The sequence below is a fragment of the Aspergillus caelatus genome (assembly GCF_009193585.1).
Source record: "Aspergillus caelatus strain CBS 763.97 unplaced genomic scaffold BDV27scaffold_170, whole genome shotgun sequence".
Lineage (NCBI taxonomy): Eukaryota > Fungi > Ascomycota > Eurotiomycetes > Eurotiales > Aspergillaceae > Aspergillus > Aspergillus caelatus.
This window is the reverse complement of record NW_022475433.1, coordinates 17,308-40,644: the sequence shown is the minus strand read 5'-3', so window position 1 is coordinate 40,644 and position 23,337 is coordinate 17,308. Positions and strand designations below refer to the sequence as shown.

General features: G+C 45.8%; 5 protein-coding genes across 5 annotated transcripts; 2 read left to right on the top strand and 3 right to left on the bottom strand.

Moving 5' to 3' along the window:
• Positions 1–5,082: 5,082 nt before the first annotated feature.
• Positions 5,083–6,115, top strand: BDV27DRAFT_160624 (uncharacterized protein; the record flags this gene model as incomplete). Its single annotated transcript, XM_032073063.1, has 2 exons — positions 5,083–5,277; positions 5,333–6,115. 2 exons carry the CDS (start codon positions 5,083–5,085, stop codon positions 6,113–6,115), a joined length of 978 nt encoding a protein of 325 aa, XP_031924606.1.
• A 1,581-nt stretch (positions 6,116–7,696) lies between these two features.
• On the bottom strand, positions 7,697–9,170 carry BDV27DRAFT_166881 (aromatic prenyltransferase; the record flags this gene model as incomplete). Its single annotated transcript, XM_032074308.1, has 1 exon — positions 7,697–9,170. The coding sequence occupies one exon, from the start codon at positions 9,168–9,170 to the stop codon at positions 7,830–7,832; it is 1,341 nt and encodes a 446-aa protein (XP_031924605.1). The 3' UTR covers positions 7,697–7,829.
• A 1,640-nt stretch (positions 9,171–10,810) lies between these two features.
• Positions 10,811–11,776, bottom strand: BDV27DRAFT_160622 (uncharacterized protein; the record flags this gene model as incomplete). The annotated part of the gene is made up of 2 exons (XM_032073062.1): positions 10,811–11,390; positions 11,445–11,776. 2 exons carry the CDS (start codon positions 11,774–11,776, stop codon positions 10,811–10,813), a joined length of 912 nt encoding a protein of 303 aa, XP_031924604.1.
• A 1,785-nt stretch (positions 11,777–13,561) lies between these two features.
• On the bottom strand, positions 13,562–15,554 carry BDV27DRAFT_147746 (14-3-3 domain-containing protein; the record flags this gene model as incomplete). The annotated part of the gene is made up of 7 exons (XM_032070799.1): positions 13,562–13,603; positions 13,660–13,730; positions 13,801–13,900; positions 13,944–14,040; positions 14,136–14,442; positions 14,511–14,572; positions 15,538–15,554. The coding sequence occupies 7 exons, from the start codon at positions 15,552–15,554 to the stop codon at positions 13,562–13,564; spliced, it is 696 nt and encodes a 231-aa protein (XP_031924603.1).
• Positions 15,555–17,797: 2,243 nt separating this feature from the next.
• Positions 17,798–19,065, top strand: BDV27DRAFT_27996 (uncharacterized protein). Its single transcript, XM_032076209.1, has 5 exons — positions 17,798–18,049; positions 18,105–18,145; positions 18,255–18,461; positions 18,531–18,636; positions 18,686–19,065. Exons 1-5 carry the CDS (start codon positions 17,889–17,891, stop codon positions 18,894–18,896), a joined length of 726 nt encoding a protein of 241 aa, XP_031924602.1. The 5' UTR covers positions 17,798–17,888; the 3' UTR covers positions 18,897–19,065.
• The last annotated feature ends 4,272 nt before the right edge of the window (positions 19,066–23,337 follow it).

The window sequence follows — 23,337 nt, the reverse complement described above, 5'->3', positions numbered from 1 at the left end:
CATTGCAGCTGGTCCTCCAGAGATTCAGCGCGCTATGGTTCCACTTCGAATTTGTCGGTGCATCTCCAGACCAAGCATCGTATCAAGTCTGGGGCCGACTCCATCTTCTTGCCCGCAGTTGAAGGAAGCCTCGACCGGTTCTTGGAGTCCCCGAGAAAGAAGGCTGGTATTAAAGAAATACTAGTTCGGTGGATCATTCAAACAAGACAGCCTTTTACAGTGGTAGAGCATCCGGCTTTCAGGGCACTCATTGAAACAACGGGAGTCACGTTGCCCATCAAGACTGCTGATACTCTCCTCAACTGAATCAAGGAGGAATTCTATTCAAGTAGAGCTTCCGTGAAAGAGAAGCCTGCGAGGAGTAGCCGGACACTGGCTTTGTCCCTTGACATTTGGACATCGGAAAATCAGATTCCGATCATGGGTATCATTGGTCATTGGATCTCTCCCGAGTTTAACAAGCGAGATAAACTTCTCGAGTTTATCGAAATCAATGGACCACATTCTAGAGAGAATCTAGCGGACGTTGTGTTAAATATATTTAATGAACTGGACATCGCGCCAAAGCTCCTGACCATCACAGGGGACAATGCAGGTAATAATAGGATGCTATACAATAGCCTGCACGATCAGCTCTGCAAGAAGTATAATAATGACAATAACTGCTTTCGTATTAGGCCTCTAATACAGTTCCGTGGACGACAGAGCTTTATTCCCTGCCTTGCCCATATCCTCAATCTGATTTGTAGAGATGTGTTAGCTTCTTTAAGGGCTGATTCAGCTCGAGAAACAAAGGCGATACTAGACAACATAGCTATTAATTGTAGTACAGCATTCAACTCCCTTCACAGTACAAAAAAAGCTATTATAAAAGTCCGGCTCCTGACGCTATAGATTACCCGGAGCCCACAGCACCGCCAAGATTGGAAAGAAGTGTCACTCGGTAAACAAGTCAGTTATGACGTTGACACCTGATAGAATTCGACTTATATCATGATTCAGGATGCACTTCGGCTGCAAACTCAGCTTGGACAATTTGTTCGGATATATCCAGAAGTTCAGACTCTTCAGCTTACCGGTGACAAATGGTCGATACTTTAGCAAGTAGCTAAGATTCTCAAACCGTTCTGGGATCACATAAACTCCGTCTCAAAGACTTGCCCAACAATTGTGGAAAGTCTACCAATTTACTGGCGCTTGGACGACTTGTTGAATGACGTTCAAAATACGGAGGGGGATTTGGAAGATGTGAGCATTGCAATTCGCGATACGGTGGAAGGAGGGATTCGAAAGATAAACAAGTTTGCTAGAAAAATGGACAATAATCTTCTTTACTATGTGGCTTCGGTTCTGGATCCGCGTATCAAGTCCTCTTTGATTGTGTCTCAGATGAGCGAACAGGATTTAGAGTTTATTGTTTCTCGAGTGCGGGATTTCTTAAAAAAGGAGTATCCCTCAGAGCTATTAGTTTCCCGGGAAGTTGAGCTACCACGTCTACCGGGGAAATCAGAAACAATGTGGAGGACTCTGCACAAAGTCCAGCCATCCGAAGAGGCCTCTCTGTCGGATATTGATAAGTATTTAGATTCCCCGCCGGTCAACTGGTCCCACCATATGATCGGCGATGCAGACACAGAATGGGTCCTAAAATGGTGGAAGGCTAACGCGTTCAATTTTCTACTCATGGCAAAAGCTGCTCGCGACTACCTACCCATCCCTTCGGCAGAGGTCGGGATTGAACGCGAGTTCAGCAGCGCTAGAGATGTCTTGGGTCTTCGAAGACACTGTCTGAACGCGGAGACTATGCGATAGTTGATGCTCCTGAGAGGGCAGTACCAGACAGAATGTGAGGGCGGTACATACATGTAAATTCATTGAGGAAGTGCTCAAGTCTCGTATGTAACTTGTATGGACCAGCGTATATGAGCTTGGTAGATGTATTGGGAAGTAATGAAATGAATGGTTATGTATGGTATTTTATTATATAAATAAATATGAATTATTCACTTATTCATGAATAATCATATTCCTTTCGGAGCCCTACCCTCAAATACCACAGAATGCCTAGAATTCCCAATCCCAGTGGAGGCTCAGCCCTGGAATTAAGGTGGCCTAAAGTGTCGGTACGTAAGCAGCTATTCAGTAAGACGTTCAGGTAATATTCGCATTTACCAGCGCGTGGCCGTTTTCGGCAGTCTGGGTTTAGCGCCCGTCCGACAGTTGCCTGTAAAGGCTTAGTGTTGACCCGATCAGATCTAGCTCATCGCTCTATCCCGCAACGGGAATTGCCGCCTGCCTCCGCCCTTCCAGCCCTGTGTCGACTATATAAGATTGTCGGTGTGTTGCTGAACAACTTCTTCTTCCTACAATCTTTACTTCTATTATAATTTACCTGGTTCTAGGTTATTTGTACCATCCGGAGCTCAGTACTCCGATCTTTATTTTTTTATAATAATATCCTCAGAATAAGTATATACAGCCCTGTCTCCCCCTACTTTTGACTGGGTCTGCTCAAATCTGCTACTATTGCTTGAACAAGCTGACACTATAAGATACTATCTGACTAGATAAATTGGAAGCCTGTACTGAGTGCAGTAATATATTATATAGCTATCTATAATATTGGCCCCCAAAATAGCTCTCTACAGCTTGACAAGATCTACTGATATATATCTTGACCCACAGATCTTTATATCTAATTTACGAGCTTCGGCTGGAGCTGTTTCCTATTTTATAAGATATCTATGTTACAGACCCCTGCCTAGCGTACCTTATCGAGGGCGGACACGCAAGGCAGAATATCATAGGATGACAAGAGCCGAAAGCAGCTACGGAATCACCAAAGGATGACTATAGTGAGTATCTGACAACACGGTTGGTGGGAGGCCGATACCAGCTCCATCACGTGATACCTACTCCAGCACCTACCCCAGAAGGAGTATACCGGGAGTATACGATATTACACGCCACGATTGGATATACTCCATTTACTACCCCAAAGGGAGTCACGATAGGAGTAGAAGACTCAAGGATATATATAAGGACACTCATTCATGTACTTAGTTTAGTTCTTCGTGATCAATTCATTCAGTTACTTGATAGCTACATTTCTACTCAGTATTGTTACCAGCTCAGCTCGTTCGCACTATCTAACAATTGGGTATACGTACTCAATTGGCCTGGCCTTTCTACCTTGGACTATCGTCGTATATCATCGTTCGTCAGACATCGTTGAATACTCGTCGGACCCATTCGGTCACTATCGTCGTCGATCACTAGTGGATTCTAGTCATCGAGGTAAGTCAGATCTAACCAAGATAGCTAACTGGTCGCAGAGTCCTTGGACGAATCCCCGGGCGTAACAGCGGTATGCTATGAGAGGTAGAGAGTTGCCGACCTTCTGTAGGTCTGGGGGGGTAGCTACGGTCTTTATATACACGTTGGGTCAGGCAGCCCTTTTAGTGGATCTGCAGGGTTCTCCTACACCCGGTAGCTCCCTACGTAGCAGTACATCGTAGCCACGATCACAAATTTTTTCAAAAATCGAGTTAGCTACTGTTTTTCTGGCTTTTTTCCAGTAATTTCTTTAGCAAAGTTTTATAGTATTTTAAGTATAGATAGAAGATCTTTATTAGTTAGATTATTAATCTATTTTAAAAGTATTTTAGTCTGCTTGTTATTAAGAATTTATTCATTATTATATTACTTTACTCGAGTATATTAAATATCACAATAATATTGAGATAGTATAGATCTACTTATACTATATTTCTTAGTAGCTTTTATATAATTTATCTTTTTTTTTTTGGTTTTAAGCTTTCGATCTCAGCTATTGCCGCCTTAATTGAAGCTATATTGGCAGAGTTATGGTAGTTTGAAAAGTATCGAAAAGTCGGTATATATCAAAAAATCGGGCGTCAGGTGGGACCGGCTGTCAGGTGATCAGGTACGGTAATAAGCTCTTCGAACTAACTAATAATCCAAGCCCCTATCCTCAACAGATGAGCATGTTCATTAACCTTTACTGTTGCCATCAAGCTACTCCGGATTAAGGGAAGAAGAGAATGTCACTTTCTACTTCGGGAAACGCACTAGCTCTCTTTCACAAGCCTTCTAGGGGACAACTTATTATTGGATAAATATGCTGTCGTCAGTTGTTGCACTCCCATTATTCTTAAGCTGCAGTATTCCGCTCGGCAATTCCTCATCGATACTGTGAGAGTTTAGCAATTGCTGATATTATTTAGACTCAATAGTATCTGCACATAACCACATGAATGATCTAGTCGCAATCCCGTCATTTATTTATAGAATTGGTTCGAAATAACGGGTGCCTAGTTCAGCGCGGGTGCTAAAGCTCGTGTTGAACCCTTAAGGGTGGAGCTCATGATGCCCTGAACGAAGAATCAAACCTGATTGGCCATCGGAATGCGAGCCTTGGCAGAACTGCCCATTACGGTTTAGCTTGATTGCGAAGCATGGATAACGTATAAAAGTCGCTTGAGACCCTGATGAGCCTCGGATTCTGACATTCTTCGATAAAATACTCTTTTCCCTCCCTTACAGATCTTGCGCAGCAACGATGGTAGCTGGAAATTCATTGTGGTCTATGGATTCGCAACCTAGCAACCTGGCACGGGCTGAAACTATAAAGAATCGCGATGATGGTTGGCGCAATAGCAACTATCTTTCGGCATTCAGAGCTTGGCCAAGGTGCCAAGCAGCAGGCAGTTCGCTGCATAGAGCGGAGACTAATAAGCCTCTGTTGACAGCATCCGGCTCAGCTGAGCAAGTATTTAAACCTCGACGCGCGCACAGAAAGTCGAGGACCGGTTGTCTCAATTGCAAGCGTCGGAGAATCAAAGTGCGAAGTCCCGCCGTCGCTAGTACTCTCTAGGCCAATAGAACTGACATCCTGCGCAGTGTGATGAAGCAAAGCCACAATGTAGGCGGTGCCGAATGCATGGTGCCGTCTGTGATTTCGCACTTCCACGCAGTATAGCCCAAAAGAGAACCCTAACGGCTCCATCTACGTGTAGCACGTCGCTTTATTGCAATGGCTCGTTGACATTCGGGGCAATGATGGCTAATGTCGACCATGTCCTACAGTCTGACTCAAGTAACGAGAAATTCCACTTGTACGGCCCACGTTGCTCTCTTGGATCATTTGGGATGGCCATGCTGGCACATTTCTCCGAGATGGTATCAGTGCACTCGCCTGCGTTTGCCTCTATCAAGAAGGTCTTGCGAGAGCGAACTATCCAAGCAGCTCTGGCGGTATGTCTACATTAATATTTCGATCAATCGTTTGCAGAGATTGACGGCTATGAAGGAACCATGCCTCCTGTATTCTATAATGGGACTGGCGAGCACCCACTTGGCCTATGCTTTCCCCTCAGATCCAAAGCATACCATGATAGCTACACGCTTTCGACATAAGGCCACCCGCCTATATCGGCAGCATCTTGAGCTACCAATCAGTCGAGATAACATGGACATGCTAATTACAAGCTGCATGTTGGTCGGAATGTTCTCCTTCTCCGCCGAGACGACATCCCCGCTGGACTCTTGGGTTTTCTCAGACGATCCGGTCAACATGAATTGGCTCTGTGTTCAATGTGGTCTGCGCTGTCTCCTGGAGATCACCAAGCCGTGGATGAATGAGAGCATCTGGAATGAACCGTTTCAAGAATCGAGCAACTACGAATATGCTGATGACCATCGAATGGGTCGGGAAAATCTCGATCCCGATCTTGCCGACTTATGCGATATTACTGATACCACGACGGAAGAAACAAATCCCTTCCATTGGCCTCTTCGTATGCTGTGCCCATTACTGCACATCCCGCGGCATAAATGCGGGGAGCCTCGCATAACAAACTTTATGGGTCGACTGCTCCCGGGTTTCGTGAATCTACTCGCTACAAAAGAGCCTCGTGCTCTACTTATCTTGTCATACTGGTTAGCGCTGATGTGTACTTCTGTTGATGAGTGGTGGGTTGGCCCCCGCGTTAGGCTTGAATGTCAAGCCATTTGCATGTATCTTGAAGCATGCGGTGACGGGCGGATTATCGAGTTACTTGACTTTCCGGCAAGGGCTTGTGGATATAAATGATCTAGCCCAATGTCATCTAACAGGGCGAAGGATGATGTGGTTCGCAGTGGCCCAATTCGACATAGAAGACTTAGTACGCTCTCCATATACAGCCACGGACTAAGTATAGCCGAGGCGGAAAAGGGTTAGAAATGGTGATTAAACCCTAGGGTCCATGAAATGCCTACGGTGATACAAATCGGTATTGACCGCTATCTGGCGAACCTACCTCTCCAGGCTTGATTCTTCTACTACGTAAGTAGGCACGCACTGAGCTTTATATCGGGAGCGCCTTAGGCTACAGCTATTGTTACCCAATCAGCCACACCTCCCTGGACAATACAAACAACCTGTTTATATTGATCCTATCGGAGCTCATGACTGCAATATACTGGCAAGCTTGAAAATGCCCAGCAATGCTCAAAGTTGATTGGAATCCTCACGTGCGGGATGTCTTCCGCGAAAGCCAAGAAAACGCCTCTACCCACTTCTGCGTTAACATTGCACCTCAATATCCGCACTCCTCTGCGTTCCATGTAGGTTGTTCCATGGACTGATGGTTAATTCCGTCTAGTAACTAATGGTGTCTAGCTATGGACCCCGTTTTTGGACACGCCGCACAGAGCAGAATATATCCAAGGCGAGGAAGGTAATTTCACTCTGCTACGTACCTACTACTCCATATATCTGCATATAAATATGAGCTATGGGGACACTGCATTGGTTTAATAGAATACTGGTTAGTATACCATGTAGGACCCATGACAGTGTACTACATGATCGACCTGGTGTGCCAAATAGCTCCTAAAGGTAGAACCAAGGTCCCCAGAACCATTTCAGCGATACTATGTCTGCCATTCCACGTACAACCGACTCGTGGTGGACATTGATGATCGAGATACTGGATGATTGGTATGCTAACATTATTAAGAGGAAGCAAGTAATTTTATCATTCAATACACTCATTTCCTAATGGGGTGAGGGCTAAATATAGGCGAATTTTGATATGTATAGGACAGATCGGGTCCTTTTTTTTCTAATAGACACATACATCCATTGTCATGGCCGCCATGCACTTACTTATATTACGGCAACGAGCAAAGGTGATAGATAAGCCAAGTGAATTTTATCGCTTCTGGGACTAAGGCTACTTGTAGGAACGTATCTTGCAACTTTACAAATGCTATGGTAGTGCATTCAAATGAAAACTACACTTTGGACACTAAACAATGATATACTCCCTAAGTCCCGATGATCTTCCTCATGCCGTCACATTTGCAGGATTTCTCTCTTTAAAGAGTGGAAGCCGCTTTCAGCATGCTCTCCCTCTCTGTTTTCTTTTTTCTTTTCTTTTCTTTTCTTTTCTTTCTTTCTTTCTTTTTTTTTTTTTTCGATCCAGCTCGCTCTTTCAACCACCTCGCTATGATATGGAGATTGCTATGAGTGGTGCAATCTCGGATGGCATAGCCGCACAAATAGCTACCCGAAGGGACATTGCAGTAGAAATGTATCACCTCTTAGGATAGTATTTACTAAAATATCTGCTGTCATGCCTTTGTCCTTTCGTTATTGTTCTTGCATGTGAATCCAGGAAAATGAATCCAACTGTCCTAGCCTACATCACAGGGAATCAATAAGGTCAAAGGAAACCAAATCATGTCAACTGATTGTATATCTAGCCATAAGCGCCAAAGAGTACAAAACAGCCTTTGCTTCGAATCTCTTGTTCAGAAGTTTAGACCTCGGATGCTCCAGATGAGCAATACACTCCAGGATTGAGGTACGAGGTCAATGATAAAGAACCGTCCTTCTCAACCGAACATGAGATATATGTTTGTATACGATGTCCGTTTCCGGGCTGCTGCCTCTGGCTAATCATTTCCATAACACGCTGGAATCCGTCTACGTATTGTCCCCGCTGCCTCGAAATCATAAATCGTTGGAGCCCGTGTGCAATATCTTCGTCTGAACGCCCGTACCGGATCACGGGTATGTTTAGTTTCACGTCAGGTAGCTGTGCCCCCGGCGCAAGGTTGAAGTAGTAGAGTAAGCCGCTATAGTGGTCTTCGCGGTGTGCGTGGCTGGGTTGGAATGGACTCTGCACGGGGAGTTCCTCATCTCGCGAGAAATTGTCGTCAAGCGATAGGACCATGCGGAACAAGGCCCACATCTCCTCGATGGAACTTTGAGGCACTGAAATGCGACCGCCCAACGTGATCACGGACACGACGCTCGTGAACGTAGTCAGTGGTGTTCCTGCATACAGTTTGATACGTGAGTTCAGAGGCGAGACGCAGTCAATGGCCAAGACATCCGGTCGAACAGTAGCCCCAACAGGGTCGCTGGCAAAGTACGACATACACTCATTCAGGGCCGCAGTATCTTTGTCACAAATTGGCCGCACAGCATGCGCAATGGTGTTGAAAGAGGTCATACTGTCGGGTGTGGCTGGCGGAGTGAAGTAAACCTTAGCGAAAATTCCTTTCGGCGTAAATTCAAAGGCAACTGGCACTCGTGGTGTTCGTCCCTGCCAAGGACGTGTGTCATCATGGAGAGGACCATTTGTCCAACGGCCAATGTGCAACGAGTCTAGGAAATAATAGTACCATCCACGGTCTAGATTCGGCAGTCGCTTTGCAAGTTGCACCAGGATTCCATCTGTTGCACGAAGCTTACCAGCCACAGTCTCACTGGCACATGAGCTATGTCCAGCTGGCTCGACGCAAAACCGGATCTGGGGACGGTCGCTGGCAGAAACATTCCATCTCCAACTATACTCAATAGGGGACCCGTCATAGGTGAGTATGCTTCGGGTTTGGGCGCATGAATTTGGACGGCAAGGATGAGGGAATCGTCCAATCTTTGGTAAAACAATTGAGCGAAAGAAGAGAAGTAGTTCAATCTGGGCCATAGGGCTATAGCCAGCTTCATGGGCGAGTGTCGCCAGTTGCGGTCCACAGAAGTCCCACCAGTCCTGGATATCGTCCTGCTTCTCACCGAGCCACATGGATACCATATCCCAGGACTCGAGCCGCTCCATGGGCTTTTCGTTATGGATCTCTCTTTGAGGGGCCATCGTTTAATATCCGTAATGTTGTGGTAGTTGCGATATTCTCATGGAAGAATAATCTCGACTGAGCTATAGTTAAGCTTTTGCGACACTTTTCCCTCTGCCTGACAGTGACAAGCTGTCACATTAATACACCCAGGGCGGAGCCTATGGCCACAAGCGAACATGCCCGATCCAAGACTCACAGAGGTACTAACATCCCTGCACAGGATTCTCCCTGCAGTAGCTGGTGAATAACAGCGCCGTGCTGCGACTGGTCCAATATATTATATAAAAAGAACCTGGTATGTACTACAGGTATGCTAGGGCGCCAAAAGATCTTGCGGATCCCAGTGTGGCGGTTGTATATCATTTCCTTTTTTATGAATCTAGGGGTTCTGCTAGTTCCACTCACAACATGTGTATGAACTGCTTGATAGGAATGAACACGTAAATACTACCAGTACAGGTACTTGGGGGCCAGCAAATCGAGAGTGTTTAATGCAGAAGAGTGGGGCTAACTGCAAGCCAACTGCGTCAGCTTGCATCTCATCTGGCGGTGGGAGACGCACGCGCAGGTAGCAAAAGAAGGAAAACGCAAAAGAGACTGGTTTAGGTTTGCTGGTCAGGTAAATTAGCAGATAAAAGTTTCCTTCAGCAAAATGGCGACAAGCAAAGCTATGGGATATCACAGGCCCCTTCGACATTAATCTTCTGTGGTGATGTGAAGTCAATCCTAATGTCAGAACCCCGTATCCCGACGGTGGTTGCTGGGATCCTGAATAGAAAGACTGAGTAATATGAAAATCCTTGCATATATCGTCGGGAAACCTTCGCGGTAGCGCTCTTTACCACTACGATAATATGACCTATCGAGATACACACGTGGGGTCCTTCGACTTAACTTTTTTCCCCAACCGAATAGCGATATCTGCCGTCCAGGACACGGCCGAAGTGTGTATAACTGGCATTGAACATATATTTGACGCCTGACCAAGTGCCGTACTCAGCTCTTCAACCCTGAAATCCAAGTTACAAGATACGTTGAACACTTTCAAGGAATTCTGTGGCAGTTTGGCTTGCACATCATCCGTGGTGTTTGTACAATCCAAGGTTCAGCGTTACAGGGATAGTCCTAGCCCGTAGGCGGGTAGTAGTCGTGCAACGTACTAGCTGTATTCTTGCTGCGATGGAGGTGGATGGAGTCCAATATAAACCTGTTAACTACTCGAGGGATGGTGCAGATATGTAACCTGGACATTCAGTGGCTTAGGTACCTATTGCAGATAGAAATACATTGTTGTCCGACGTCCAGCCGTCCCGTGGTATATGGTCAGTTGTATTGCAGTAATTGAACACATTTTCAGACACTCGCAAGTGAAGTAAAGCGAGAGGAAGATTGACAACAACGAGACAATATACACACAGTAAGGACCGAATGAAAGCTATGGGAATTCATTTAAAAGCGCGAGGAGGGAGCTACTCTAGCCTACCAGACGGCCGCTCTGACTTTCCTATAACCTTTTGTGGCTCCACAATCGGCTTACCCGGGGAACTGCACGCCGATCGTGCGGTCTTTGCAGGAATTGACGAGGCTATCCGAGGTGGAGGTTGGCGGACCGTACGGCTTGAAGAACCTTGATTTGGGTACTCTGTGCTGTACCCCGTCACAAGCTGTGGGGAGGCGGCGGTCTGCGCATCAAAGAACGTCGCTGCTTTCGTACCAGGATGCAGATAGCCACCACCAAAACACCCAATCCAATAGCAACCACTCCAGCACCAACCCCAATTCCTGCTTTATCTTCCGGGGATAGACCATAGTCTGTGATTGATCTAGAAAAAGTCCAGGATGGCGCTGTCAAGGTAGTTGAAGATACGGGTATTGGAGTTAAGGAAGCTAGAATTGATAAATCTTCAGACCGGGAGGTAATAACTGAGGAGGGCATGATCATGTTCGAAATGCCTTTAAGCGGGGCATTCATAGAGAAAGTGTCGGCAGTGGTTGTTGTTGGCGCTACCGCGGTTGATGTAATGCTTATGCCTGGTACGGAGATCTCGATATTCCATCCCATTACTGCAATTGCCCTGACTGTGGAACTTGTGAGCAAGGTAGTTGTGACCATTGTCCAAACCCCCGGGTTCTCAGATGCACTTGACCCAAATGTCAGGACCATATTAGATGCCACGGCTGACAGGCAATCGCCGTCTAGCTTGCTATTTGGGATTCCGTTCTCACGAATATACTCCCTTACTCCTAATCAGCGACTGCAAATCCGTGTTCATTGAAATGGGTGCACGTACGAAGGGCAGCACATGGCCAGCGTGCTGGAGCCATCCCTAACCGAGGTTGCCACAGTGTATAGGTAATCAGGGCAGGTCAGTGGGCCTAGGCTGATTGAAGTGTCCGGATGCTCCAAAGCAGCTTGTTGCCATGAGGCTCTTATTTCGGGTAGAGCACATCCCACATAGGGGTCACGTTCCAGGCTATATTCCGGATCAAAGGCAATCAGTGCAGGACCACTAATGCGAAAGCTTGTTGAACAGCCTGACGGTAAAGGCCAGGCTGTTGTAAGCGGAAGCCATGACGTGACACGCCTATCATTAGTCTCCAGTGGGTAGAGCGTCGCTGACATGAGATAAAATTATGCAGGGACGATATTGCACTGTTTTTATGCCTCCCGAACCAGGTTCAGTATACTAAGGGCTTCCCTTTCAGCCGTCGTGCCAGGTGGTTGTGCCTAAGCTCAGGAGACGCTACTTCATGAGAGAGCCGGACTGATATATAGTAATACAGGATGCAAAACTAGAGTAGCGGAAGAGGTAGGCATCTCATGTTAGTCATGTAGTAGCTTCACCCAAGTTGGTAATGTTGCACAAGATATATATACCAGTCACAAAACAGCACAATGGAAATTTAAGTTCACTTGAATTCTGGACAAAAGATAGACCCCGTGAGTGGAGAAGAGACTGATAATTGAATATTTTGGAGGACTGCACGTTCTTGACACTCCCCATAATCTATTTTACAGCAAGTCGGAGCGGGGTATCCTCAAAAGAAATTCAAAGCCATACTATTGTCGACCATAAGTGGGCGCTACACGTCGGTTCAAGGTGTGACTTAAGTCTGTAGTACATTGCGATACTTGGTCGGACATTGAGCCAATGTTTCACACAGCTTGAACAAGTGTTACATAAATATGCAACCCGAGATTCCAAGAATCCTAGACCAGCGACTCCCCCCTCTGGGGGCTTCAACATGTATACATAACTACCTCGGTTAAACTAGACAAGGTTCTGTACCGGCTATCCATTGGGCACTCACAGTACCTTGTTGCTCTGCTTCATATATCCTCGCTGGGCTATCAGATCCTTTTCATATTGAGCGTATTTGGCACTCTTCCATTGTTGTCGATCCTGCGTTGAACGATAACGTCGAAGTATGCGCGTTTGGTAGTCTTCAACTTTCTCGAGCAACGCGGCTTTCAAAGCCAATGTGTCTTTGGACTAGTCATTAAACTTGAAATCTTTAATAGTCGTTATCTTGACTGCAGTGTACATCATAAGGTCAGGACCAGTGGATGTATTTTCCGCGCGAGTATAGACTGGCTCGAGAGCCACCCGTGCAGGGAGTTAAGTACCCGCTGTTTTTGCATAAGTATACGGCCAGCTCTTCGTATCTTCAAAGCCCAGTGTTGTGCCTGCACAGATCGCATACATGTGTTCCAACTCCCACGATATAGGTCCCAAGGGCGGATGATGTGCTTCGAAAGCGCTGTTTTTCAATATGACTGATTGCCAACTGTTTGGAAATAACGGAAGAGTGGGTGTCACAGCCGGTTTACCATACACTTTAGCTTAGCCTGATAAGCCGCTGGGGTGCTGCTACGAGATGTTATTTGCGAACGCCATTGCGAGTCGGCCGTATATCAGTAAACATGATAGTGAGTCACCGATACAACTACGGAAAGGTCATCTTAAATTCTAGCTAAGTTAGCCCCCAGACCAAAGCTCAAGAGAAATATAAAAATATTCTACTTTAATTTTAACCAACTATTTATGTTATACCCTACCTTGCACGGACTTTGCTAAATCTATGCTGTGCTTCCACACTAATTGTAAACCCACAAGGCATCCTTGTCTCACAATTTCAATGGTAGAGGCTGTCGAGAGCCGTGCATATTTCCTCTCGTGGCAATTATATATTTTATGCAAAAGTCTTATGTTCTTTATGACTTTTGTCCTAAGTAGTGGAGAAATTTCTCTCTGACAGCATCATTTACGCTTTTGATAAAAATGAAACTAAAGCAATGACTTTTTCTTCCTGCCAAGCATACATTACGAAGGATAAGGGCAGACTTGACCTCCTCGATGAAAGTTCACATGGCCAAATCCTCGAATCGCCTCCACCGGCGTCAATTTTACTCAGAAATACTTGACTCCTCAGGCGAGGTCCACAGGGTCTGCGCAAAGTTGAATGAGCTACTACCTTTAGAAATGTTTCACCTAGGTAACTTACAAGGTTGTGCCGTAGAAGCTGTAAAATGATTGTTGAGTCCTTGTAGCTCTCTTCACTAAGAGTATCGAGGTCTGTAAGATTTCGTCAACAATAATGGATCAGTAGTACACGACTAGGGAGAGCTATAGTATGCGTTCGTACCAGCTAGGGCATCGTCAAACGCCTTCTTGGCCAGATGACAAGCCCTGTCGGGCGCATTGAGAATCTCGTAGTAGAACATGGAGAAGTTGAGAGCCAAGGCCTAGGCGGATAGGGTGGGTAGGGGGCAGATCAGCCTGGGCAACCTCGGTAGCGGCTTCGTACGCCTCGAGCGACTTCTGGGCGGAGTCCTTGCGGCGGAGTCCGGTAGCAAACTCTGTAAGATACTTATGATAGTCACCGCTCTTGTAGTAGTTCCGTTAGACATCATGATGCTACAAAGAAAAAGGGCTCTCTGCCCGTTCTGGGGGGAGGGGACACGAATCGAAAATGCGCACATCTTGTGGTAAAAGACTTTAGCCTCGACAGACTGAGCAAAGGGGATCAGGTGCATGTTTATAATATCAAAAATGCCCTCGAAGATCATGGTGAGTTCGCTTTCAATCTTTTGGCGGTATTTCTTGATGAGAGTAATCTCAGAATAGTTGCCCTTGATCACCTCATTCTGCTCAATCGAAACGACTATTCTCCAGGACGCACGGCGAGGGCCAACACTATTCTTATAGGCTAGGGATAGGAGGTTGCGCTCTTCAACACTAAGTTCGCGGTCCTCAGAAGCAATGCTTATCATGTTCTCAATCATATCTGGAGGCCGGTTAGCGCTAGCCTTGTTGCTGCAGGTGGATCGGGGGAGAATAACAACCATTACATACCCTCATAGCGCTCCGCCTGCTCCGCAACCTTGGCCAGGTAGACAGCTTGGTCCGTCACCACGCTGCCACATTCGAGTGGATGGATGATGTTTGGGATGATTATACCCTGATGCAACATAATCGCCTTTTTAGCGGCAGCATCCATGAGTTTGAGCATTTTATTGCGCATGTGATGATACCCAAGTCCCATACAGATAATCTGCCTAAAGCCCGGTCCAACATGAACTATCTCAATGCCACTTTCCACGGCCGTGTCCTGGACGATCTCCTTCCACGTCATCACAGCCGCATTTAATGCTACTCTGCAGGCCATCTCTGTCTTGGGGTTATAAATGTGCTGAAAGTCCTGGACGGACTTTTTATATTCTTACAGCTTGCCCAGCTCACCCAAGCCGAAGGCTTCCAGTGTAGACTTTGCAAAGTCCTGGCCCAGCTCTCAGTTCACCCAGGCCCCGACACCTGGGATACCGCTAGCCAGGGTTGCTCCAATCTTATTAGAGATATACTCATCACTATTGTGTAGAGCTACCTTTTCCTGACTGACAAGTGAGTCACATGCAGTGTTAAGCCTCTCAAGGAGCACGGCCTGGCCGTCGGGTGTGCCAGTGTTTATACCGGCGAGCTCCGAGGCTGCAAGTATTCTGTAAGCTTTGACCCATAAAACCAAGGATCCAAGGCTATCGATGCAGATACATGAAGTGTCTACTGCCATATTATTCTTGACAATTTTGTACAATCGACGTAGTTACCCTAGAACCAAGTACGGACTTCTTTATACTACACTCAATTCTCTGGCAGGACTTTGACATAGTATTATATACAACAAGATACCAGAAAGACTGTTGTTATGTTTGGAAGGCAATACCATCACCATGTGGCTATAGTCAGGCCACGACTAGATGCCACAAAGACTCTTCTTAGCTTTCGATCGCAATATCGTCACCATATAGCTATAGCCAGGCCTAGTCCTTGATAATGAGACACAATAGGACTGGTGGTCACGCAAGTGTGATATCTAGCTGCCTACGTAGGTGCTGTACTCATTCCGCAATATACTGCTATTGAGAATCCAGGAAGTGGCTCATTATACAAGGCCTGAATGCTATCCTGTAGGTGGTCATGGACGTATCATCCGACAATCTTTGACCCAAGGCCATGATGTGTGCCGCTTGCCTGTGGAATACGTTAGTTAAAAACAAGATTGAGTTTAGGCAGGTGCTGAACGCCAACAAGCAGCGATGATGATCTATCCCAACAGTATTGCTCCTCTTCTTCTACCTTTTCGTTTTCTACACCTCTGCCACACGGGTGTTAGAAGATATTTTGCAAGGCACGACTAACATTAAGGAAGTTGCAGGACACCAATTGAGAATGAATTAGGTCTAATCAAGCATGCGGCCTCGAGTCAACATGACAATAATCCATATCTTCTGAAATATTTGAACAACGTATGATTATTTTAATGATGTACCACAGATACCACAGACCCCTGTTATACAAACTTTGTGGATCCCTGCTATTATTCTCGTGATCGCTAACTTTTTGTCCTTTAGATAATGACATCTTCTTGCGTTCCTCGTTCTCACAGTTTGTTAGATAGACTCATTTCAGTTCGCGTGTCTCACTCGTCGCATATAACATCGTTTTGCGAAAGGCTCCCCCATCTCCAAAATCCACACTTCCAAATAGTTCGCTTCGGAGTTTCCTCTCCTCTTGTAGTTAATACTTTCAAGAGAAAAAGGACCCAAAAAAGTCCACCACACTATCTACTATTCCGTCCTCGCCATCTCCGTCACAAACATCTCCACTATTAGCATCTCCGTCACAAACATCTCCACTATTAGCATCTCCGTCAAAACCACCTCCATTATAATCAGTATTGTCATTATCACCACCCGCAAACTTGAGTAGATCTAGAGGCTTGGTAACAGTCTCGGTCTTAGGGATTTTTTTTCCTTTGAGGTCGAAAATATGACCTGCCGAGTCGGAAGTTGTCTCCTTCCCCTCTTTGGTAACCAAATCCGTAGGGAATCGACTCCTGCCTGTGGTCATCTTCGTGACTTGCTTGAACTTTTGGTATCCGGCTAATCTGAGTACTATGAAATCAGTGAACCTTCACCGATTGCAAGGATTGTGATACAACCTTGATGTTGTTACGTTGGCTGATTCTAATGTGATTGTTGCAAGCTTTGTATGAGCCGTTGATAATAAGGCGTTCAAGAAGGGTTTTATAATGAAAGCGGCCAGATCAAGCTTGTGCGGTCAGGAAAGAACGAGGAGGTGGTTTAGGGCGGGAACCGTGGCTTAGGTATAGCATATAACCCTGGTTACAGATCACCTGACACAACATGCACACCCACCTCGTCTGGGGATCTGGAGATGGACCAATATAAGCCTTGGGGGGGCCGGCGCTGCCAAGACAGGTGGGGTGACCTGTGTACTCCTACGTACAGCTGTACGCTGAGGACAGTTGACTGGGACTTTTCATGGTTTACAATACATCTTTTCAACCTTAGGCACCGTCGTTTGTGGTGTCCAGCCTCGGCCTGGATTAATCGAGACTTGTAAGAACTAGGAGCATCCTAAATCTCTTTGGGTCACATTGTCTCATGCCTCTATTCCTCGGCGAGTAGCATTGAGCGGTGTGCATTCAATAAGTCTCAGGTCATGATTTCACCTTGCAATTCCACTAAGTCATAGGCTGCGGCGAGTATGAGCCGTTAATCGATAAATAGTTCGATTGTCCTATCCAGTATAGCACAGATGAGTATAGCATTCACTTGAATCATATCTTCCACTCTTAGGAGTCAACGCTCTAGTTTTAGAAACTGTTACTCCTGGTATACTCGACCCTTTGACGACAAAATGCAAGTCAATTCTGGCACTGCTGACCTCAAGCACGTTAACTCCTTAGATGAATGGACTACACTTTATAGGAAACGAGCTGTCGCGAAGCTGGCAGGCATTCCTGTGGGAACGCCCAATGTGCAGGATGCCCTTCTCGAGTATCTTAACACTGACTGCATCTCTCTTATTAATCAGAGAAAACAGTATCTACATTGCAGCAGTGGCTATACTGGTAACAAGATTGTAGCTACTATTTGCGGCAGTGTTCCATTCCTCCGGCCCTTGGCGGTGCATGAGCTGGGTACAGACTTTGCAAATGTCACACTCAAAGCCTTTGGCTTAGGCGATATAAATAAGCTACAGGAATACCAAAGGTCATTCCAGGAGACCCACAACTCCAAAGACAAATTAGCCAAGGCCATGGCCCTTACAATAGGTAGGTTCACAGTCACAGAGCTCCTGCGGGACACAGCCGTGGATGTTAGTGTTGAGACTGGTCACATTCAACCTATTATTGGACAGGCCGTATCCATGGGATTCGGGTACCACCAAATGCGTCAAAGAATGCTTAAGATGATGGATGACGCTGCTGCGAAGGCTGTCATGGTGCATCAGGGTTTGATTATCCCGCATGTCATGCATTCGCTCAAGTATGCCGGTAGTGCAGTGATGGAGCAAGGGGGAATTTGCAGGCACGCTGAACCTCACACCGTCTAGTCACCTACCCTTTCCTGATCCAGTCTCCAGGATAAGCCCAATCAGCGGACGCTGTGATCGATGCGAACGAGGTATGGCCACCGCACGCGCTTACCTGCTCCAGTTCACAGATACGTGGAACTTGTCTGAAACTAGTTTACATGAGGTCATACTATGAGACACAGCTGACGTTCCGAGCAGCTTTTGACTGGAATGAATGCATCTGGCTGTTTAGGGGCGTTCCGGAGATAGTATTTGGAGCAGTTACATATTGTGAAAGTTGCCAACTGAAAGAAAACACATTAGACAGCCCCACAACTGGCTGGCGCCTTACCTTTACCAATAAGGTTGCCACTGAAGACATGGATCGTTGGACTTGCATGAGTCAGGAGTGTAAAAGCGGTTCAAGTAAGTCTTATCCTTCACGCTTAAAATATACATAGATAAACCCGGGAATTGGGTGCTAACGTATTCTAGACGTACTATCCTATGATGATACCCAGCTTACCTGTCCAGACGGTTCCTCCCGCCGCTGCCTCCCATGTATTCTATCGGAGGAAGGCCGAAAGTGCCCCCAATGCAGGTTAGACTACAATGATAAATGGACACCACACCAACTCATACGGTCTAAGCAAATGGATCGGGCCTGTAGACGACCACTCATCGTTTGCTCTATTTGTCATGAGATTCAGGCCCAGGAAGGTGCCTTCCTTATTTGCGAAGGATGTATGGCGAACGGAGGACGTACCACCTTCTGTTCCCAGTGTCTGCACCATGGCCACCACAATCTGCACCTCGATTTATGCAGGTCTAGGAGGCCGAATGCCGTACTCCGGGGGATAACGGTTAGCCTTGCTCGGGAGTCGAACAAAGCAGCCTTTTACTGCTTAGCCTGTCATATCAGTAGGTCTCCAAGCCTCAACCGATAGCTCCAGCAGTACCGAATATCACAAGCTCTGATGAACAGGTAAAACCAGAAGCCAGTAAACCTAAGATAACATTATGCAGCATACAGCTCCTCCATCCCCTACGCCCATTGCACGTCAGTCACGGATAACCAATCGATCTATATATGCTATGTCTGCTTCTTCACCACCTTCAAAGACACCTCAAAATACTGCTTCGAGGACTCGGCCATGTCGGCCTTCATCCTCTACCTCTCAGATGTTCCAGAGGAGAAGCAATCTGGGGAAGATAGTGACGCTGGCGATACCGCGATCATACGTATCCCAGGACGGTCCGACATCTCAAAGAGAGCAAACGAGCAGGAAGGAAAGGCAGTTCTCAAAAGCTGTATAATAGAAACAGTCAACTGGCTAACTAAGTCTCATGTCGGATGTCGCGACGCCGCCCGAATTGGCCTCATGGGACCGGCGCGTGTAGATGCCACACATGTGTCCTGGCCTGGTATGGCTCTGCCGCCTATGAAGGAAGCTGATTTCCACTCCACTAGTACACCCTCGAATATGGAATATGAGATTCCGCATTACGAGCTTGGGTACTTGAATTGTGGTATCGGGTCTGCAGTCAATCCATGAACCTTTACCCAGCAACTACGGTGTTAAACCTATATACCGTAGTTTCCGGGGGAAGCTTTCCAGCCGAACACGATGGATGGCCGGGAAATACTCAGTCCACAAAAGTTAATCATGCGTTTTCCTGATAATGCGATTAGGTGTTGAAGCTTTGGGAGCACCTGCTATGGGAGGAGATTTGGAAATAAATAGTTCAGTGGCCTATTCGGCGGTGGAGCGAACTAACTAAAAACTACGTAGTCACCTAGTTAGAGGGAGATGAGCCTAGGCGAATCCTGAACCTCATACGGAATAGTGGCAATATAATCCAACAAGAAACACTCCGCCATAATATCTGTTAAGGTCCTAAATACCACATCAGCTTGTTACTATTTGGCTTTTGAAAGAGCCAAGAGGATGACAATAAAAACTTTAATGGTATTTTTTACCTAAACTGTAAAGTTGACATGAGTGGTTTCTGAAATTAAACAGGCTTACTTTGAGACTACAATGTCCCGGTGTCTAGTTACTCTTACTCCTCTGTTTCCATGAACCGACGCCTGTCTCCTTTTCTTGACGGGGGTAATGGTACTATCCCAACATCACTACTCCAGCGCATGAATTTAACTTCCAGCTAAGCCACTAAAATGTCTCTACCCACAGCAGCGGCTGCTGTCCAGGTCCAGCAACAGCTCCAATAGCAGCATATAATCATAGTGGCTGGGTCCAGGCATTGCCCCTTGAGGGCAGCATACACAGGGATACTACTCGTAGCTTATTCAACAGTACCGACAATATCTGCAGCTTTTTCCAGCAGAAGCTTCAACAGTATGGTCAGCGCCACGTGGATACGGGGATGGCTATGTTATAATAACAATATTGCAATTATAGTTATAATGATACTAGTACTGTCGTGTTATTATATCTATTTCTATTTGACAACAGTCACCAGAACAAAGTAGAGATACCAGGACGACAATTCAGACAGTAAATCTTTCAGGATGCACCCTCGGAGTTCAATATACGGCTCCTATGTGTGGAGGTATGTGTACCGGGTGGTATTGGAAGACGGAGTAATTACTTTCTCTTTTTCTTATTTCTATTAGAAATACCGTCTGATCAATTTCTATATCGGCGAGTCCTGAACTGAGGCTCGCGTGTTTTGTCTCCTAGTCCGAAATTATCGAATGCAAGGCGAAATATATAACCTAACGATCTAGCTGCCACCTCATGCCGAATGCTTGGTGGTTTTTATTATCAGCTGGTGCGTTTCGGAATTATAGGAGAAGCAGAGTGCCCTTAATCCAAGTAACTGCCTATTATCGGTTGTTCTTCCAATAATTTGAGGAGGGTCATTATGCAGCAGAATATATGGGGCTTCTTCGGCATTGGCTTGCTCCCTGACTGCTAGGCGTTTTATGTACCAGATGGTGGACCCAGTACCCCTTGGACTGTTACATGTCGCAATCGTATAGCTTAGCATCAGCCAGAAATTTCCCGTCGTGAGCGGCCATGTTTCCTCGACTAATAAATCCCTCTTGTTTACTGGTGATGCCACCCAGAATGTCCCTCTGGTATGTGAAAATAAATCTTCTCCAAATATAGGAAAGCCAATGGTCAACCACGTGAAGTCGCGGTAATACTAAGACACTTACCAGATAGCGAGGTAGATGGCAGGATACTTCGCTCCTTTAATAAATGCTTATAGTTCGTATGCATGGGCGCATAGCAAAGTGTGGCACGAGATGGCATCTTCCAGAAGCTTTTAGCCATGACTCTGACACCCCATACCAATATATAATCCCACAAACATACATCAAAAGCCGATAGATCCATAATGAGTGGGCTTCTGCAGATGTTACCTAATTCGGTGTTCTCAGAGTGATTTTCCAGGAGAGGCTGCACTGTTATGTCTAGACAATTTTGAGTACAGACGTGCGTCCATGCCTGCGATGCTCTGATGGCAGGAGGCAGCTCCGTTCGTGTCGTGAATCGTTGAACATTCATGCTTCAGAGTCCGTTCTTTTCACTCATCCATCACAGCCTTTTAATATTAGACTTATACGCCCAGGAAAATTTGCTTGCCGAGGACGTAATTGACTAGTGACATTTTTGAAATGCTTCCGTCGTTCAGCTGTGGTAATAGTACCGTCCGCTGGACATCAAAAGTGTTTCCTCTGGGTGTTTAAATGTCTGCACGTATGTTGCAGTCCAGTCTGTGTCTCGAGTAAACACAGTATGTGCTCCAGCGTGGGACGCGCTACTGTCAATGGAGTGAGAATAGACGCGGTTGGTTTAAATAAAATTCTGTTTCCACAAGGACTACTGTGTCCGTTACAGATCTACCTTTTCACCACAGAATTTCACTGGCGCGCGACAGAAAGTTGCAGGGAGTTTGGGTGAAGAGATTGCTGAACATATTTGTAAAGGGTGTATAGATGATGATGTGGGCATGGTAAGATATGTAGGTGCCGGGACACGCAAGAGGCGGTGATTGTTCACAAGGCTCAACCAAGAAGAACTAGAAATATCATCTGAACGACCAGGAGAGTATTATATGGTGGGAGGGATGGTCTTCAAGCCATGGAACGAGACCACTGTGGCCAGCTGTTAGGGGAGATTTTATAGGAAGTCCTAAGCATCGGGTAAGGTAGGCTTCCAATATGTGAATAAAAAAGATTATCAAAGGTGCGAAAAGATCCATCATTCATACATTATCTTCCTCGCTATTAGGTGGATGACATTTATCATAGGCCCCAGCATTCGCTCAGTTTGACGCAGCACTCAGCACAACTAGCTAAGCTACATCCACTAGGAGCTAAGCTTTACCTCAATAATTCCACCAACGCTGACGCCATAAATTACTATCGTCGCTTGTATGGATGCCAGGGCTGGCTATCAGTAGTTAATCATACTAATGGGCGAACATTACTAACAGCGAACTCTAGTGCGCTATGTAATAATAATCTTCATCCATCCAGCCAACCGGAGTTAATTAATATCATGAATAACAAAGGCATATGCCAGGCAAGCGCTGAAAATAATGATTGTTTATCTATTTCTATATACATACCAAGGTATGATCGAGACTAGTGAAGGATTGGTTGCCTGGATTGCTGGTTAATTATGGTTAATACTATACTTTGACGGAAGAAGAGACTTCACTGAGCTCTTAGCGTACAACCGATATTGTAAAGTTATATTATTACTACCTACAATCTACCACTTAATTATAGGTCGATAGACTATTACAACAAGGGCTAGGAGTAAGGAAAACACCACTTTTTGGATTTGCTATCCTCCATAATAGTATATTATGCCTCATGTGATTCATGGCCAGGGAAAGAAGAATAATTATCCAAAAAGAGGGACATATAATAATCAATTATATACCATAAAGAATGGCTAAATACTGCCAAGTCGGTTATTTTGGGTATATGCTATTCTCGACTGTGTTACGATTACTCTTTATTTATAGCACATAGTAATGTGCGTGTGTGATACACACTTCTAATCAACAAAGCGCTTTCGCCCACCCCCTTGGGTTTCATCTAATGGAAGAACCAAGGCAACACCCCTAATCTGCCACTTATGGTAAGACCATGATCTAACGTGTTTTCTTTATTACGCGCCATGAGACGTTGGGGATAAGAAGTCGGGATTTGGACCGTTGTGTCATATTCCGAAACAATGGCATCCGAATCGGATGTGCATCACTAAAAATCACTGGTAAGTTCTGCAACAACAATATATAGAGCATGTCTTGCCCG

Bases quoted from the DNA above. Each gene is read 5' to 3' on its own strand.
- BDV27DRAFT_27996 (XM_032076209.1), top strand. From the start codon at position 17,889: ATGGGATTCGGGTACCACCAAATGCGTCAAAGAATGCTTAAGATGATG. The intron at 18,462-18,530 runs GTAAGTCTTATC...AACGTATTCTAG, and splicing joins GGAGTGTAAAAGCGGTTCAA to ACGTACTATCCTATGATGAT. The intron at 18,637-18,685 runs GTTAGACTACAA...ATACGGTCTAAG, and splicing joins CGAAAGTGCCCCCAATGCAG to CAAATGGATCGGGCCTGTAG.